Source organism: Triticum urartu, chromosome 6 (genome assembly GCF_003073215.2).
Source record: "Triticum urartu cultivar G1812 chromosome 6, Tu2.1, whole genome shotgun sequence".
Taxonomy (NCBI): Eukaryota; Viridiplantae; Streptophyta; class Magnoliopsida; order Poales; family Poaceae; genus Triticum; species Triticum urartu.
The window spans coordinates 574,170,113-574,186,719 of record NC_053027.1 but is presented as its reverse complement, the minus strand read 5'-3'; the positions used below and the strand labels follow the sequence as shown (position 1 = coordinate 574,186,719).

Below are 16,607 nucleotides of genomic sequence, written 5' to 3'. Positions count from 1 at the left end.
CTTAGAAGAACCATGGAAAGCAAAACAAAAAGTTGCGCATTGTGCTTGATGTGCTTCCCCATTGTGTGAGCAATTCACTGGGTTTTGATATGTATCCATTACTTTCCCAGGTCCATATATATAGCAGAACTGCAACTAGTATTGTAATTACTCATCAGTAACAACCATTAATTGAATGGGTTATCCAAATTCTTGTACTCCCTCCGTTCCTAAATATAAGCCTTTTTAGAGATTCCAATATGAACTACATATGGAGCAAAATGAGTGAATCTACACTCTAAACTATGTCTATATACATCTGTATGTAGTCCATATTGAAATATCTAAAAAGACCTATATTTAGAAACGGAGGGAGTATTTTTTTCATTGCCAAACATAGCTAGTGACTTTATCATCTAGTCTTAGATGTTGTAGCTAAAGATAGGGAAGTCTTAAATGTAATGTCTAGTTTTAAATGTTGTAGCGAAAGATAGGGAAGCCTTAACTGTTGTACCTAAAGATTGGGTTAATTTTAATGTTGTAGCTAAAGATTTCTTCTTATTGGCTGTTGCTTAATGTCAAAGATAAACGTAGCTTGTTCTTTTCTATATTTCATTTAAATGGTATGAAGTTTCTAACACATGGAACTCCAAACTCTATTGTTTTAAAGAAGGGTGCGGTTGGACCACCGTCGACCTGGGAATACATAATTGAGAACTAACTTTGAATTTTATCAACTCTTTCGTTGTTGATCAATAATAACAACTAAGAATGCAGCAAAAATCAAATAGAGTTCCAACAAAATTTTCAACATCTAATTCTGAAGAAAACAATAGGAGAGGCAAATTAAGCTACTTTGCACCAAAATGTCAAAATATTTAGGTATCCCTTGTTAAGCATATATACTTGAATTGAACACTGAACATGCATAAAAAGAAACTTTTTATAGATGGGAATGAAAGGAATTTGGCAGAAGGAAATTAATTATGGTCGCATTGAGTTTCAGACTATAGAGACATCAATCAAGTTCTTATGTTCCGGGTTTACCTTCCAAGATTGCTCAAAAGCCCAAGCTGTGAGCCTGTGACATTTACATCGATCACACAACCTCATATTCTGCTTCATCCTATTGTAGCAGATCCATGCTCATGAAAAAGTAGCAATGCATGAGCTACAAAACATATACGATGAAACTGCCCAGAAGCATATCATAGGTAAAAATATACATATACTTACTAGGTAACGGTAACTCTGACATGTAAAAGTTGTTACTCGTTTTGGAGATCATAGCTACATATGGAAAGGTATTCTGTTTTAATACTACTAAAAATTAGCACTGTTACACATAACACTTTCTCCGTCAATTTTTATAGGGCTAATACTCTTCTCCATATAAGTCAAAGTAGTTTTCCAAATCCCTCCTCCCTGTCGCTACCCCACTGCCGGCGACAGGTGATGGCGACACGGCCGGCCAGGCCACATCATAGGACTAGTCTTCAGATACACAACTGAGGATTACCATGTTGATGAGGACTAGCTAAAGAATGGCTGACCGGGTTCAGATTATACACTGTCTTGTAGTGGAAAAGTTAATCCCATTTGCATTAGTATATAACTGTATATGTAATGTGTTTCAGTCAGCTCAATCGTCCATGTCTTGATCAGAAGCCTCAGAATTTACACAAGAGTACAAGACAGTCGAGACGGCATCTAGTTTTATTTTTCCAGTCTTGAAACCGTGCTAGCGCTAGCCACACTATTCTCTACGGGCTTTCGATGTCGCAACTCTAACTATCTAACTATCAGTAGCAAACATCAGAGAAGCAGCAGTTGCCAGTTGGTAGGCAGCCGAAGTCCAGTTGTTAGATGGCAGCTCTCTCTGCTGCTCGCAGCTGCGACGTCGACGTGCCGGCAGATTCAGCGGTTGAGGATGTGGAAGAAGTAGTGGCTCCAGTTGAGGAGGACTACTTGAAGAGAGCGGCTCAAGAGTTTAAGGCTGCTTTCTCCACTGAGATCACTGATATTTGCAGCCCCAAGCAAGTTAGTGAGGGCATGGACTTTGCAAAAGCAGCTGTACCGGCTCCGGCTCGGGCTCTGGTTGAGAAGGAGTACTTGAGGAAAGCGGCAGACGAGTTCAAGGTCGATTTCAACAAGAGACAAGAGATGATGCATAGGTTCCCTGCAAGCCTACGCGTAGAGAGAAAATACATCGTGCCGAGGGTCGTGGCCATCGGCCCTTACCACCACGGCGCACCCCACCTCCGGCATATGGAAAAGGTAAAGCATGTGGCTGCCTACCACTTCATCAGCAATTCGGGCCACTCACTTGAGGAGATTTATGGGTCTGTCATCTTGGTCACGCATGAGGCCCGCCGCCTCTATGCTCACGACGCGGTGGCAGGTATCAGCGATGCTGACCTTGCGGCTATGATGTTCTATGATGCCTGTTTCTTGCTGGAGTTTATTATACTTATTGTTCATAGGGATCAGCTGCTCCCATGTCCAGAGTTGGTATGTGTTTTTCACTCCAACATACAACATATCTATAATGATGTAATGCTGCTGGAGAACCAGCTCCCCTGGCTGGTTGTGGAAACCCTACTCAACTTTAGGTCCGCGTCGGTGTCCGTGTTAGTGAAGAGGACAGTTTCAAGGGTAGGAGATGCTCTCACAAACAGTGGGTTTCATACCGGACCAGAAGAAATCCTTTCAAACTTGGATGAAGAGTACTGCAAGCCGCCTCATCTCCTTGGTCTCCTCCAATTCTACAAAACAAACATCGAAGTCAGCAAGCAAAGCAAAATAGCTAGCAAGATAGCTCGCATTAATCAGGCATTTTCAATGTTGTGTCGTTCGAAAGCCCGAACGACTTCTGAGCCTAGCCTTGGACATATAGAAACACATATACCGTCAGCCAAGAAAAAAAACAACGTCAACATCTACAAGTGCCATTGAGCTTGCAGAAATTGGCATCAAGCTGAAAGCAATCGAGACAGGAAGGTTCTCAGAAATCGGCATCAGGAAAGGACCCCTTTTTGGTGAGCTTTTTCTGACGCCACTGGTGCTAAGCAGTACAAGTGCATGTTGGCTTGTAAACATGGCGGCCTTCGAGGTATGCATGACCTCAGGGGATCAACATGATGTTGAAGACATGTCCCTCGTACATCGCCCTCCTTTCGATGCTCATGGACCGGGAGGAGGATGTGCACGAGCTACGAGCGAAGCATATTGTGCAAGGAGAACTCACAAACAAGGAGATGCTCGAGTTCTTCAGGAGCCTTACCAAGCACTTGTCTGTCGGCGACTCCTATGTCCGCATCTTGACACACATTGAGAACTATAAAGCCAAGAGGTTGGTGTGGATCAAGGTGCACAAGTTCGTCTACAACAACTTCAAAGCCATTGCCACTGTCTTGACCGTGGTTGGTGTTCTAGTGGGCATCTTCAAGACGCTCCTCTCTCTCAAGCAACAACAATAAAGGTAGACCATGCTTACCATACTTCCATACACATACTCTGTTTTGTGCTTAATTACTAAGGTGTGATGTTAGTTTTGTGCTTTGAGAGTGATGCATGGTGTGATGTTGTATGTTCTGCATTTATCAGATTCTTGGCCTAATATCCTGTATCTGAAATTCTGAGTTACAAGATCACCTCATTTGTGAGCTATGGTTTGAAAACTAAGCTTGAATTTGTGTTCAGATGGATATGGTCTCGATTCTGAAGGAACCAGACCTGACGGTTCGGTCCACAGCGGGTTTACACCTGCCGTGGGCTACTATGTGAAATCAGTTGTTAAGTACATTCACATGGTGAACTGCTGATGTGATTGATATTCAGGATCAATAAGCCTCACTACACATTGCGTCTTTTCTTTTTTCATGGTATAGGAATATGCAAGAGAGCCTAATGAATTCGCTCTGATTATAAAACGCGGGTAGGAAAAAACAACGGACGCTCGATGAATCATGGTAAAGAAGAGATTTCATAGTCTTCACTGAATTCAACAGTAGAAAGAAATTAAGTAGCAGAACTGACACCAACAAACAGGCATATATAGTTACAAAAAAGGCAGAGCAATTGGAAATAGAGACGGATTGGTACCATTAGAAGTCAGACGATTTCTACCCCGGTGGCATCTACCGGCGGCTTGTTCTCCATATTGATTGACCAACAGCTCGCTCTTGTTCAGTGGCAATTCTGTTGACCATTGAGCTTGAACTTGCAATGATGATGATGATGATGATGATCCACACTCTGCTGTTTGATGGCTAACGTCACAGCATGCCCATGTAATACAGTTTGAGGCATGATGTACCCCACCTACCCCTGTGGCATTCAGCTTTCCTTTTTTTTTTCAACCGACCATCAGAGCCGGATTCCATTACCACCGAGATAACAGAATAGTAAAAGAAGTGCCGGCATCCAGAGTTCCAATGCCGCCTACTGAAGACTTCAGACTTTGCAGGAAACACAGAGCGCTACGGGCAACCACGGTCGACCCGGGATCCCCAAAACAAGTTTCAGTTTCACCAACAAAAAGTGTGAAGCAAAGGACCATCAACATCACTCTTCAGCAGCCTCCACATTCGCTTTGCCATCGGTGATCCGGAGTGCGACATGTTCAACTTCTCTCGCCTCATAAGTGTGACGACAAAGAGCCTCTCTTTGAAGCATAGCCGCCCCAGCTTCCATCATCTCCCTCCGTAGCATGCAGGTACCCTCAGCATCTAGTGGCAGCGAAGCACAAATGGGGGAACCGAAGTCATCTTCTTTCTTCTACTCCATCCATTCCAAAATAGATGACTCAACTTTGTAGTAACTTTAGTACAAAGTTGGATCATCTATTTTGGAACGGAGGGAGTAGCTTATTATACATTGCAATATACAGTCACTACAACTACAAGTAACACAAACATGTAAATAGAAGACTAAAAGTCTTATGCGAGAATTTGTCTCAAACCATTCAGCAGCTACCCGACAAGGGCAGATACATATCCAAGTGTCGCGTCAAAGAATGACCAGACAGCGGACATCTTTCACTTTAACATACCAAATATTGGGTAAAGGAGGTGGTCAACCCAGTGCTACACATGATTCCATTTCTTTTCCAAAACAAAACAATACTACACATGCAAAATGCAACCATAAGGACGCAATGTAAGTAGCAAAGCAGAAAAACGAGGTTACAAGAAACTGTTATTCATGCCTATAGTGCCTTGTTTATCAGAGCACATGTAGTTATATCAGAAGGATGCTGCTAACAAGACAAAATTGTTGCACTGATTATTAATTAGAAACAGTAGGTTGCTCTTTTCACAAATGAGCATGAAAGAAAACGCCCATCTTCCACATGATGAAGCAGGAATTTAATGAACAATGAACAAAACTGACTCTGCCTTGTAAATTAGAGATCTCAATCAATAAAAAGAATGGTGCTTCAGTAGTATTCACGGTACAGGGTACAGAAAAACAGAGCAGCCAGAAATTCATAATGTGCAAGTGTTACATAAGGTGCATAACTGAAAACTCTGGCAGTAGGCCTACATGTTACAGCAGGCATTGCGTACTCTATTGAATTCAGCGACAGAAAGGGACTTAAGTAGCGAAAGATGACACCAACAAAACATGCATATCGCCATTAATCAACAGGGAAAAAAAGTATTGGCACACATACAAAGCAAACAGAGCAATGCGAAGCAGAGATGAATTGGCACCCAGAATGAATCAGACGATTTCTTCCAGTGTACCATAACTGGCATGTTCTTCTTCGGTGGCGCCGCCACTTGATATTGATGGACCAGCAGCTTGCCCTCAGGCAAAGGCAGACCTGCTGGCACCATTACTTGAAGGATTATCCTCACGCTCTCCTCCACTGCGGCGATGATCCGCCCTCTGCAATTTGTCTGCCAACATCTTCATCCCCGTGTAGTACTGCAGAAGCCAGACATTGGTGAGGTACTCTACGCCTGTGGCCAGACCCTTGGCATGCAGGTACCCTCTGCATCTAGCAGCAGAGAAGCACAACATCTCCACCCACACGCCTTCGATCATAGCCCACATCTTGTCTTCTGTCAGACCCGATAACACTTTGGCAATAGCCCGAGCGTCACGGATAATGCCTTCTTGTTGAGAATCATCGTCAGGGGATCCTTCACCACCCAGCGCCATTATCCTCTGCGTAAGCTCTCTTTCCGTAAGTCATCACATCCCAAGACTCCCACGACCCACATCATCCTGGGATTTCTCCTGTTGCGGACGAGCAGACCTATAAGGTTATACTGGGAAACCATATCATCGTGTAGAGGTTTGGTCCTGATGTTGTGACGCTCCCTGAGGATATGGATGTATTGGGAAAGCATATGACCATTTTCAGTCCTGGCTGGTAGTGGGTCCGGATTTGCTATGACCCTTGTTAGGTCCTTTAGGGCCATGCCGAGAACCTGCAGTGCAACAGTACAACATAGCAGGGCGTAGGTAACCTTCACATCGTCTTCACTATAATCTTCTCTGCGACTGTAATGGAAGAGGGATATGGTTGGAAATAAAAGGTACACAGAAAGAAACCATAACTGATTGGAGGAACTCCTTGGTCAAAAGGGGGGACACTGGTTGAGGATTCCATTTCTCTGATACTGGCATAGCTGAGGGCGCGGTCACTAGCACGGGCCACTCAATGAAAGAGAGCACCTGACGCGTCAAGTTGGGGTAGATCTTTTCTTTGGTGTAGAGGAGTTGGAAGGTCTCGGAGAGCCAATACTGTATGCATGGTAGTCATCAAGTGCTGAGAAGGACTGATGCATCCCGATACGATCACCTGGGAACAAGATCCTCTGACGTAGCAGCAACTACTGCAGAGGGACGTCCTGAGCGTATCGCCCAAAACAAGTTTCAGTTTCACGAACAGAAGATGTGAAGCGAAGGACCATCAAACATCAGTCTTTAACATCCTCCACAGTTGCATCATCATCGGTGATCCGGAGCATGGCATGTCCAACTACTTTCACCCCATCAGCATGATGACAAAGAGCCTCTCTTTGAAGCATAACCGACCCAGCTTCCAGCATCTCCCTCTGTGGCATGCATGCAGGTATCCTCTGCATCTAGGGACAGCGAAGCACAAATGGGGGAACCAAAGCCATCATCATCTTCTTGCAGTGCAATACACAGTCACTACGAGTAATACAAACAAGCAAATGCAAGACTTGTGGACGAATTTGCCCCAAAACATTTAGCAGCTGCTTGAAAAGGAACGGTACATAACCGAGTGTCGCATCAAAGAATGACCGGGCAACGGACAACTTTCATTGACACACCAAACATTGGATAAACCAGTGCTACACATGATACGTTCTTTTTTCACAAACAAAACAATACTACATGTGCAAACGCAACCATAAGGATGCTCTTTAAGTAGCAGCAGACAGTAAACAGGAAGTCACATACTGATCTCCTGGATCTACACTGGGTTGAAATTGTTATTGATGCCTACAGTTCCTTGTTTATTAGAGCACATGTAGTTTACGTCAGGAGAATTTTCTTAATCAAACAAATTTGATTCACCAATTATTAATTAGAAACCGCAGGTTGCTCTTTTGACAAAACGAGCATGAACGAAACCCCCATCTTTCACATGGCTGGTGTGGTGAGACAAAAAATAGCAGGAGCTGAAGAAAGTAACCTATGACAGGAACTTAATGAACAATTAACAGAGGAGTTCTCTTCCTTGTAAATTAGAGATCCGAATCCGTAAGAAGAATGATGCTTTGGTGCTATTCATGGTACAGGCTACAGAAAAAGAAGAAGGCCCCAGAAGCGTTACAGAAGAACACCCATAAACTCATATTATGCAAGTGTTACATGAGGTACAAAACTGAAAACTCTGGCAGAAAGCATCCATGTTACAGGCTCACAGCAAACATGTGCGGTCTCTATTGAATTCAGCAACAGAAAGGGAATTAAGTAGTAGAAATGGCACCAATAAGCACACATAGCACCGGTAATCAACAGGAAAAAAAAAGAGTATTGGCACACATATAAAAGCAAACAGAGCAAATGAAAACATAGACGGATTGGCATCCAGAAACATCATACTAATGAGTTATACGATTTCTTCCCCGGTGGCATCGCTGCCCTGGTAACCAGAGGATTGATCTTCAGCATATTCTTTGTAGGTTCCACTTGATCTTGATGGACCAGCAGCTCCCTCTTGATTAGTGGCAGCCCCGCTGACGCGAGAAGTTGAAGGATCGTCCCCATGCACTCCTCCGTTGTGATAATGATGATCCGCCCTCTGCAGTTTGGCTGCCAAAGTCTCCATCCCCATGTAGTACAATAGGAGCCAAACATAGGTGAGGTATTCCACATCGGTGGCCAAACCCTTGGCGTGGAGGTATCCTCTGCATCTAGCGGCGGAGAAGCACAACATCTCCACCCAAACGCCTTCGATCACATCCCACATCTTCTCTTCAGGCAGATTGGACAACACTTTGGCAATATTCCAAGCGTCACGGATAATGCCCCCCTGCTGCTGCTGGGTACCATCTGGAGGTGGAGATCCTCCACCATCCACCGCAGCAATTATCATCTGTGTAAGCTCTATTTCCTTGTGAGTTTGCTTGTCTCCCCGGATAATGATGCCCTTCAGTTCGCTGTAGGCAGATGTGAAAAGGTTTCTTCTGGTGCCTGCCAGTAGCATTTCAGGATTCACAAACAGTAGATACATCATGTAGTTGGATATTTCTCTGCACTGGATGGCCCTCTTGTGATGACCAGATCCTTCACACCAAGCAGGGCATGCATAAGCATGAGGACATGAATCTTGCGTGCACAGCAGTCCGTGGTGAGAGTGAGATACACCTGTGTCGTAGTAGCAGAAATCCGTGGCGAGATGCCAGAGGAGAACACTCTCGTCGAATGCACCCTCTAAGCTCCAGCCGAGTTCCTCGTAGCACCCTTCACACCCAAGAGTAAACTGGCCCCTGTTATCACTGAACTTCCTGTAAGTGGAAACATCTCTTATGTGATGCTCCCACCCTCCTTTCACATACTTAAGCACTAACATTGTAATGCTGAAGGATGAGTAGCAAGACTTCATGCGCCAATGTTGCTGAAGGAATGCAGAGCATCCCAATACTCCCAGGATCCTCATCATCCTGGAATGCTTCTTGTTGCGGACAAGAAGACCTATAAGGTTGTATTGGGAAACCATATCAGCAAACAGAGGTTCGTCTGTTTGCTTCCGATTTTCTCTGCCCCTTCTCAGGCTCTTTAGGAACATGGCATTACCCTCCAGGGCAGCAGTACAACAGAGCAACACATACGTAACCTTGACATCATCTTCCCTATAAACTTCTCTGTGACTACAATGAAAGAGGGCTACAGCCGCAAACGGAAGGTACATAGCAAATAGTCGAACAAGACCACTACTAAAAAAGCCTACTATTTGCTCCGACATGCTGGCACGGGCATGGGCGATGTTATTGGTTTGGCCTACAAAGACAAACTCGAGGGAGAACATCTTTTCTTTGGTGTAGAGGAGCTGAAATGTCTCAGAGAGCCAATGCTGCAGCTTACAATACGCATGGTTGTCATCCAGTGCTGAGAAGGATTGCAGCATCCTGATCCGATCATCCGGAGAAGGAGATGCAACATCCACAAATAGCTTGTGGGGAGTGAAGTCCACCGGTGTGGCTGGTGTTAAAAGGTAATCATTCGCTCCAGCAGGACTGATTGCCTTGTGAATGAAATCTTCAAGCAGATCGATCTTGAGCTTCTGTGTGTTTATTGACCTCCAAACAGGCTCATGCTAGCCCTGTTGAGAGCCCAGGGCTTCTCTAAGCATTTGAGGATACCGGGGATGAAAAGCAATATTGCTGCCTGGAGCAGCCTCCTGTCGTCGCCTGGCCATGATTTCCAGAAGACGTAGACAGCCAGTGACCTGAGACACTGAGGTGAGGATGTGCCGCGTCCATAGCTCGTTGTCCTCGATGTTGTAGGCGGTTATGCCGTCCTGTCCACCTAGGTGTATCAGGAGGATAGGCGCCCACAGCACCTCCAGGATGTTGCTGCCGCCATCTCCATCCTCCTGATGTGACTCCCTGTGGCGGTTGAAGAGGGTGGCGAGCGCATAGATTGCAATGGCATCGCTGCCCAGGTATGCTAGCCAGATGACAGGTCTAAACCAGGATCTGATGGGGAACTTACGATGCGGCCGAAGCGACAAGGAGGATGTACTGAATCACCAGGCTAGCAAGGACGAGGATGCGCAGCTGCGACACCTCCCACCACTGAACAGCGCCTGAGACACCCATCAGTTCTCCCTTTGATCTCTCCTCTCTGCCACACACGCACACTAGCTAATTATGCTACTGGCTGGTCCACGAACCACTTTTGTATGTATCTACACATTCATAATCCCAGCCCTCACTTGCCTACTCAACTTTTCTTATACCACTGGCTTAAAAGTGTCTCTTTTTTTAATTTAATCATATAACATTTTCAAGCGCCAATGTCTTGGCCTAATCTCTTTTTTGCTTGACTTGATCAACTATGTACATCTCTTGATTAAGTTTGTCATATTGTATGCAGTATGGTATAGCATGTTACCAAGTTGTTGTCCAGCTAGTATTTTATGGGGACCGGACAGACGAATGAGTTTTTAACAACAAGCGGCCAAGCCGTGGACAGGCAGATATTCAGTCACAACTAAATGGCATATACTTATATGTACATTGGCAATCTATCAAGGATTGAGTGCCTATATCGAGTTCAAAAATGTTAGTACTGAATAATATACTTTGTTTAGTTCAATCACCAAGTCACCAATTGCCTACCGAACACCTTGTATACACACATTATTATATATACAACTTGCTTAAAAGGGTCCTTGATTTACTGTAAATACCTACAATAACACTTGCAAGGGTGTGATGGCTTGGCTTAACCATATTTTATTTGACTTGACCAAGTACTTGTGGACCTCACTTGACGTAACATATAATGCGAACTTAGTTTCAGCATATAATCGCACGTTGTTCATGATAAATGACCAATGAACAAAACTGCCCAGAAAATACAGATAATAATTACTGCAATTTGTATGTTTGATCTTTGAACCCGTGATGTTTTGGAGCCTCAGGTTGCCAATTTAGCTATTAACATCAATGCCTAATATAATGAGTAAAATTAAATAATTACATACATTGACCACTTCCGCTCAGCAGGATTGTTAGGAAAGTTTTTATTAAGAAAATGATTATAGGAAATACCCCTGGAACCAAAAATCAGAAGTTAACACTGGTTTAAGATCAGGCTGTATTGCATATAAAGAATTATAGGCTGACTTTGAAGAATTAGAATCACCAAATATGAAATCATAGAGCCAAAAGATAGCACATAATGGAACTGTAACGCCCCAGTCTCAATTTCAGACATATTGCAGTTCAATAATTCGTATTACAACTCCTAGATTCTAATGTTACAATTTTCTCTCTGATATTTGCCCTGATTATCTACTGCAATAACCATGACGATACAGGTAGAGGATATTACTGCTGAAGCTGAGGGTAAAACTTACTGGAAATATCCTGTGGAACATTGGAACTGATCTTGAACTTATGCATACCCCAGGCCATACTGAAGGAAGAAGTTCAACTTGACTGATGAAATTATGTTGAATAATTACTTCTAGCCTTCGGATATTTAAAAGTTTCTGGATAAAGGAGGAAGTGGACTTCGAGATAAAAATCACTAAGTTAGTTACAGGTCATCAGCAGGTTAGGAAGACTAGGGAGAAGGGAGGAGGATTCAATACCTGATTGCTTGCTGTAGACCAGAACGAGATTCAAATTGTCTGATTCTTCTGATTTTGCTACGTCACCCTTTGCAAAATGGTGGACAGTGAATAGCACCTTCAGCGGTTTGTACAGCAGGAATGGTTCACATAATTGATGCTAAAAACGGACCCTGCCTTTCCAACGAACAACATAAAAGCTTTGGACATTTTTCCAACAAAAAACAGATTCAGAAGTTTAAGAAAATCTGGAGTGGACACAAGTGATAATGTTGCACAAGCTGGACCGCATAAGTAAGTTATTGGACCTATAATTTGAGTGCTTTCTATACCTTGCACCAGTCCTGCCTTGTATGCAGCCCATTCAAATGCTGCAAAAATATAAAGCACCAAAATTCCTTTATGATCTTCGGCCCAGCTGTTATTTTTGAGCTGTCTCTCTCCAGGCCATGGCTACTGAATCCAGTATGAAGATGTACAGACCAAGAATTCAGCTATTGAGTCCCTCTCCTAGTAAACTACACAAGCTAGGAGCAATTTAAGATCTCAAACCTCACAAATAATTATTTCATTTCAGAATAAAGGGGCCAGGAGGTATGCAATCCCAGCAAAATACCAATGCTACTGTTCTTAGCATTTTGCCTTAAATAGAGTGTATAAAGCTCAGTTTCTCAGAAATAAAAAATGTATAAGGCCGGAATATGCTGATATGAAGTTGTACCTTGTTTATTAAAGTTTCAAGTAGTACATCAAACATCTGCTGACAATGTATATATAAGGCTTGAATGCTCAAGACTGAACACTGAAGACTTACAAATTTGTTGCAAATGGACACTGATTACCACAACTTTACATAGCCGGTGAAGTAACATAGGATGGAAAGTTGATTTCAACATATAAACAATCCCATATTCTAGATGATGGCCAATGAACAAAATTGCCCTCTCCACTGGAAATTACACTTCTGAATCCGCAGAAAGAATGACGCTCCAGACATCATGGTACAGAAAAAGAAGCCCCCGGAAAATGGAAAAAACAACAGCTTGCATTGTATACCCTTTACTGTTACATAAGGTACAAAACTGAAGAGTCTTGGCCAGAGAAACCTTCACTATTGCAGCAACGCCTCCAAATATTCATCAACATATGCCAAACATGGCCAATGATCTGTTCTTATCCTGACCAATGTGGAGGCATAGCCTACTTCCATTGAGAAGAGGAGGTGATACCTGGGCGGCAGGAATATCAGAACGCTCACGACACCCATATCCCTCTTGCTTAGATGAGCAAACCTCTGCGCACCGATCCCAATTTCATCATCATCGATGTGCTGAAGCTGGAGATTGTTTTCCATGGAGTATGGAACCAATGCATCAGCACCAACAGCAGCATCTGAGTCACTTTCTTCCCACACGACATTCTCAATGACTCCATTACCTCTTAGAATGGTGATAAGTGAACGCCCAGCAACACTGACAACAAAGGGAGCCAGGTATCTCTCAAGAGCTCCTATCAGAACCTTTGGAGTCACCTCAAGAAGCTTGACAGACCGGGTTCCACTGATCGCAGCTAACCCTTTCCCTCCACTCAAAGGGAAGGTCTCACGACCTGTGTTAGAGGAACTGTTACAGGCCTCCCATAGTGCATGAAACAGGTCCTGGTAATAATCAGCTGCACCATCTTTCGGAGTATCAGGAGGTACACTGGCCTTCAAAAACATGTCCTCAATGCCAACTGTAATGGGCTGAAGAGAACCACAAATGACTTGGCAGTTCTCTGTGTTTGCTGCAATTTCAACGTCAATGAGACCAGGTGATGGCTCTCGGGGCTCCAGTTCTATCATTACTGATGCATGGTAACTTGATTCTTCCTGGTGGCAGTTATCTATGGGGACAATGTCCACACCGGAAGCTGGAGGCTCACCCAAAAGGAAAGGCACATGACATGAAGGAATTTTTCCAAACTGTGCACTGGATGACAAGCTAATTGTCACTGCATAAAGGGCAGGCAACTCATCTTCCCCTTCAGAACTTGGAACAGGTGAATCAGATACCCAAGCTCTGTTGAATGGCTCTGAATCAAATCTAAATGTGCAATGTATTTTGACTTTGAGACCGCCAGTTGAGTGCAGGTAGTCAGGAATGCATGAAAAGTGCCTTCTAAGGATTTCCAAAGTTTCAGCCCCCTTTGAATCCATCACACGTAGTGCTTCTTGTGTATAGCCAATTCTCTCGATGGTAGGTTGCAGTGGCTTTTCTTGCTCTGGAGGAGTCACACTCACATCCTGTATACTTATGATGTGACCAGACGCTCTGCTCTGGAAACTGAAATTAGGCAATGTGAGGGCCCATGACTGCTTCACAACCAGAGGCACAACTCTTTCAAGATGGATGTACGAAGCCAAAGCAGGCATGCTGCTAGGATCTTGAGCAGGCCGCTCTGATGGGTCATCAAACATGGAACCCGGATGCGAGGGTGTGGGTTGCTCTCCAATCCCCATGAGATTCCTCAGTTTTTTGCCAGGAATGCAAGACAACATCCGCAAACATATCCTGGACGAATCATTTCAAGCAGTGAGAAGGCAATAAGGAAACAGATAACACAAGCAAAGCTATGCCAGAATTATGTGTGCCTGATTTAAAGAAAAGAAAAAAGATGAAGATACCTTGCATGGTCCCGGATCTCTAGGTCTGGGAATGACTCGATGGTGCGCACGAGTAGGTGGGTGAGGGGAAGGAATATATGCGAGCTGTGATGGTGCTTCAGCATGATACGACAAATGCCCACAACCTTGCTGCCCTGAGACCAGGACTTCAGTTCTGTGTCCGGGTCATGCTTCTTGGCAAGACAAACCATCTGCTTGGTGAGCAATTCAATTAGGCGGAGCTGAGGGACTGCCTCATTCTGTGCAATCTTCTCAAAAAGAGGGTAGTAAGATGCGAGCTGGTAGCCTGGTTCAAGCCTCGGAAGCAGGCACTCATCAACAGTTCGGAGCAACTGTTCCCCCACCCACCGATGTGTGGTGCATGCTAGCAGGCGGTTGATGAAATCAGCAATGACTGGGACTAAACTCCGATGTTCTGATGCCATATCAACCAACATAGCCTGCATAAAGATGACACACAAACTTAGCATTCACTAAATTCCATTGCAATAGGATGGAATGAGGGTCCTGCAAGTTGATGAGTGTGCCTATCGTTAACTTTCTCCGTAATTTCTACCTGGAAATGGTGGAAGGTAGTTGAATTCAGGAGCTCACCAGCTCCGGAGCAACCCTTGTCATTCGTGCCGTGAGGAGCAGCGCCGACCAAGACCCTGTGCAGCGCTCGGAACGCAACACCTGTCTCAGTACTCCATGCCGGGAGCCATCTGAAGGCCGAAACACAGACTAAGCCATCATCGATGAGCTCGGTCGTCTGCCGACCGTAACTGCCTCCTTCAACCTTATCACTGTCAACGGTGGCAGCAACAAATCCAAGGCAATCCAGCTTCTTGGCCTTGAGCGCCAGGGGGTCGAACATGCCAGGATAGAACCATTTGGCAAGCCCAGGCACTGAATCTCTGAACCTCCCGGACCCAAGCAGCCAATGCAACACCAGCAATCGCACTGGCAGTGGGCGGTGCGCCTCGCAGGCAGCCGAAGCCAAGCGGCGCGCCATCTTGCGCTCATCCTCAGCCCCAAACGCATCGGGGAACCGGGCGAACAGCGTGAGCACCGAGTGCAGCAGCATTGGGCTCGACGAATACGCCATCCCACTGAACTGCACTTTGACATGCGCCGCGATGGCCGGCGCCCACTCCAGCACTGCCGTCGCCACCTCCGCTACGATGGCCGTGACCTCCATTGCCGCCGCGGGCGTCAGCACCTGCGGTCTCTCCATGACCAGCGCGAGCACCTTCCTGATCTCCCTCACGTTCTGCTCCGACGGGGGCAGGGGAGCCGGCGGCGACGGCGGCGAGGAGAGGAGGTGCGCGGGCACGGAGAACGGGACGGGCGGGCCGGAGACGGCGAGGATGGAGGCGCTGGGTCCGAGCCTCCCGAGGCGGACGGCGCCGCGCGCGGCGGAGGCGAGCAGGAGGATGTAGGACTGCGCGGCGGGGGAGCGCTCGGCGGAGGCGAGCGCGTAGGCGTGGCCGAGCACGTCGGCGAGGAGCCCCGGCAGTGCCTCGTCCAGCGCCCTGAGCGCGTCGCAGGCGAGGGCGCGCGCGGCGCGGTCGGTGGCGTGGTTGGGGCGGTTGGCGGCGGCGAGGAGCGCGCCGACGAGCCCCGCGAGCGGCGGGGCCTCCCCCTCGGGGTCCCCCAGCGGGGCGGAGAGCGCGGACGCGAAGGCGGAGGCGGCGGTGGCGACGAGGTGGTCGCGGAGCGGGTGGTCGGCGGGGAAGGCGAGGAGGGCGGCGAGGAGGAGCGGGAGTTGGCGCGCGGGGGCGGAGGGAGGGAGAAGGTGGTCGTCGACGAAGGCGAGCAGGAGCGGCTTGAGGTGGGAGGGGAGGTCGCGGCGGGGGAGGGAGGAGAGCGCCAGGTCGAGCAGCGGGAGGTGGAGCCACCGGTCGCGGCGGGGTGGGGGGAAGGAGAAGTCGTCGAGGAGGTGCTCCCACTCCTGCGCGGTGAGGGTCGGCGGCTGCGGCGCCGGCCGGGGCTCCATCGCCGGCGACGAGGACCGGCGAGGGGGGAGACGGAGACCAGATGCGGTGGTGGTTGTCAGAGGAGGATGCGAGTGTGGATGTGGGCTTTGGTTGGGTCGTCGGGGTTGGCGGTGTGGAGTGTGCCGTTTTCTGTTGGGCTCAAACCTCATACTGACTAGGCTAGTGGGCTGGGCTATTACATTTTTTCCTG

General features: G+C 46.4%; 1 protein-coding gene across 2 annotated transcripts; it reads right to left on the bottom strand.

Moving 5' to 3' along the window:
* Window positions 1-9,303: 9,303 nt before the first annotated feature.
* On the bottom strand, window positions 9,304-16,512 carry LOC125515647. Of its 2 annotated transcripts, XR_007287084.1 has the most exons (6): window positions 14,995-16,512; window positions 14,439-14,878; window positions 12,495-14,325; window positions 12,106-12,291; window positions 11,795-11,946; window positions 9,304-11,713 (listed from the first exon to the last, which is right to left on the bottom strand). XR_007287084.1 is itself a non-coding variant. In XM_048681160.1 (3 exons), the coding sequence occupies exons 1-3, from the start codon at window positions 16,414-16,416 to the stop codon at window positions 12,885-12,887; spliced, it is 3,303 nt and encodes a 1,100-aa protein (XP_048537117.1). In that variant the 5' UTR covers window positions 16,417-16,512; the 3' UTR covers window positions 12,484-12,884. The 2 variants fall into 2 exon arrangements, 1 of the variants encoding a protein (XP_048537117.1); XM_048681160.1 differs by lacking the exons at window positions 9,304-11,713; window positions 11,795-11,946; window positions 12,106-12,291 and having other exon boundaries at window positions 12,484-14,325.
* Between the last annotated feature and the right edge of the window lie 95 nt (window positions 16,513-16,607).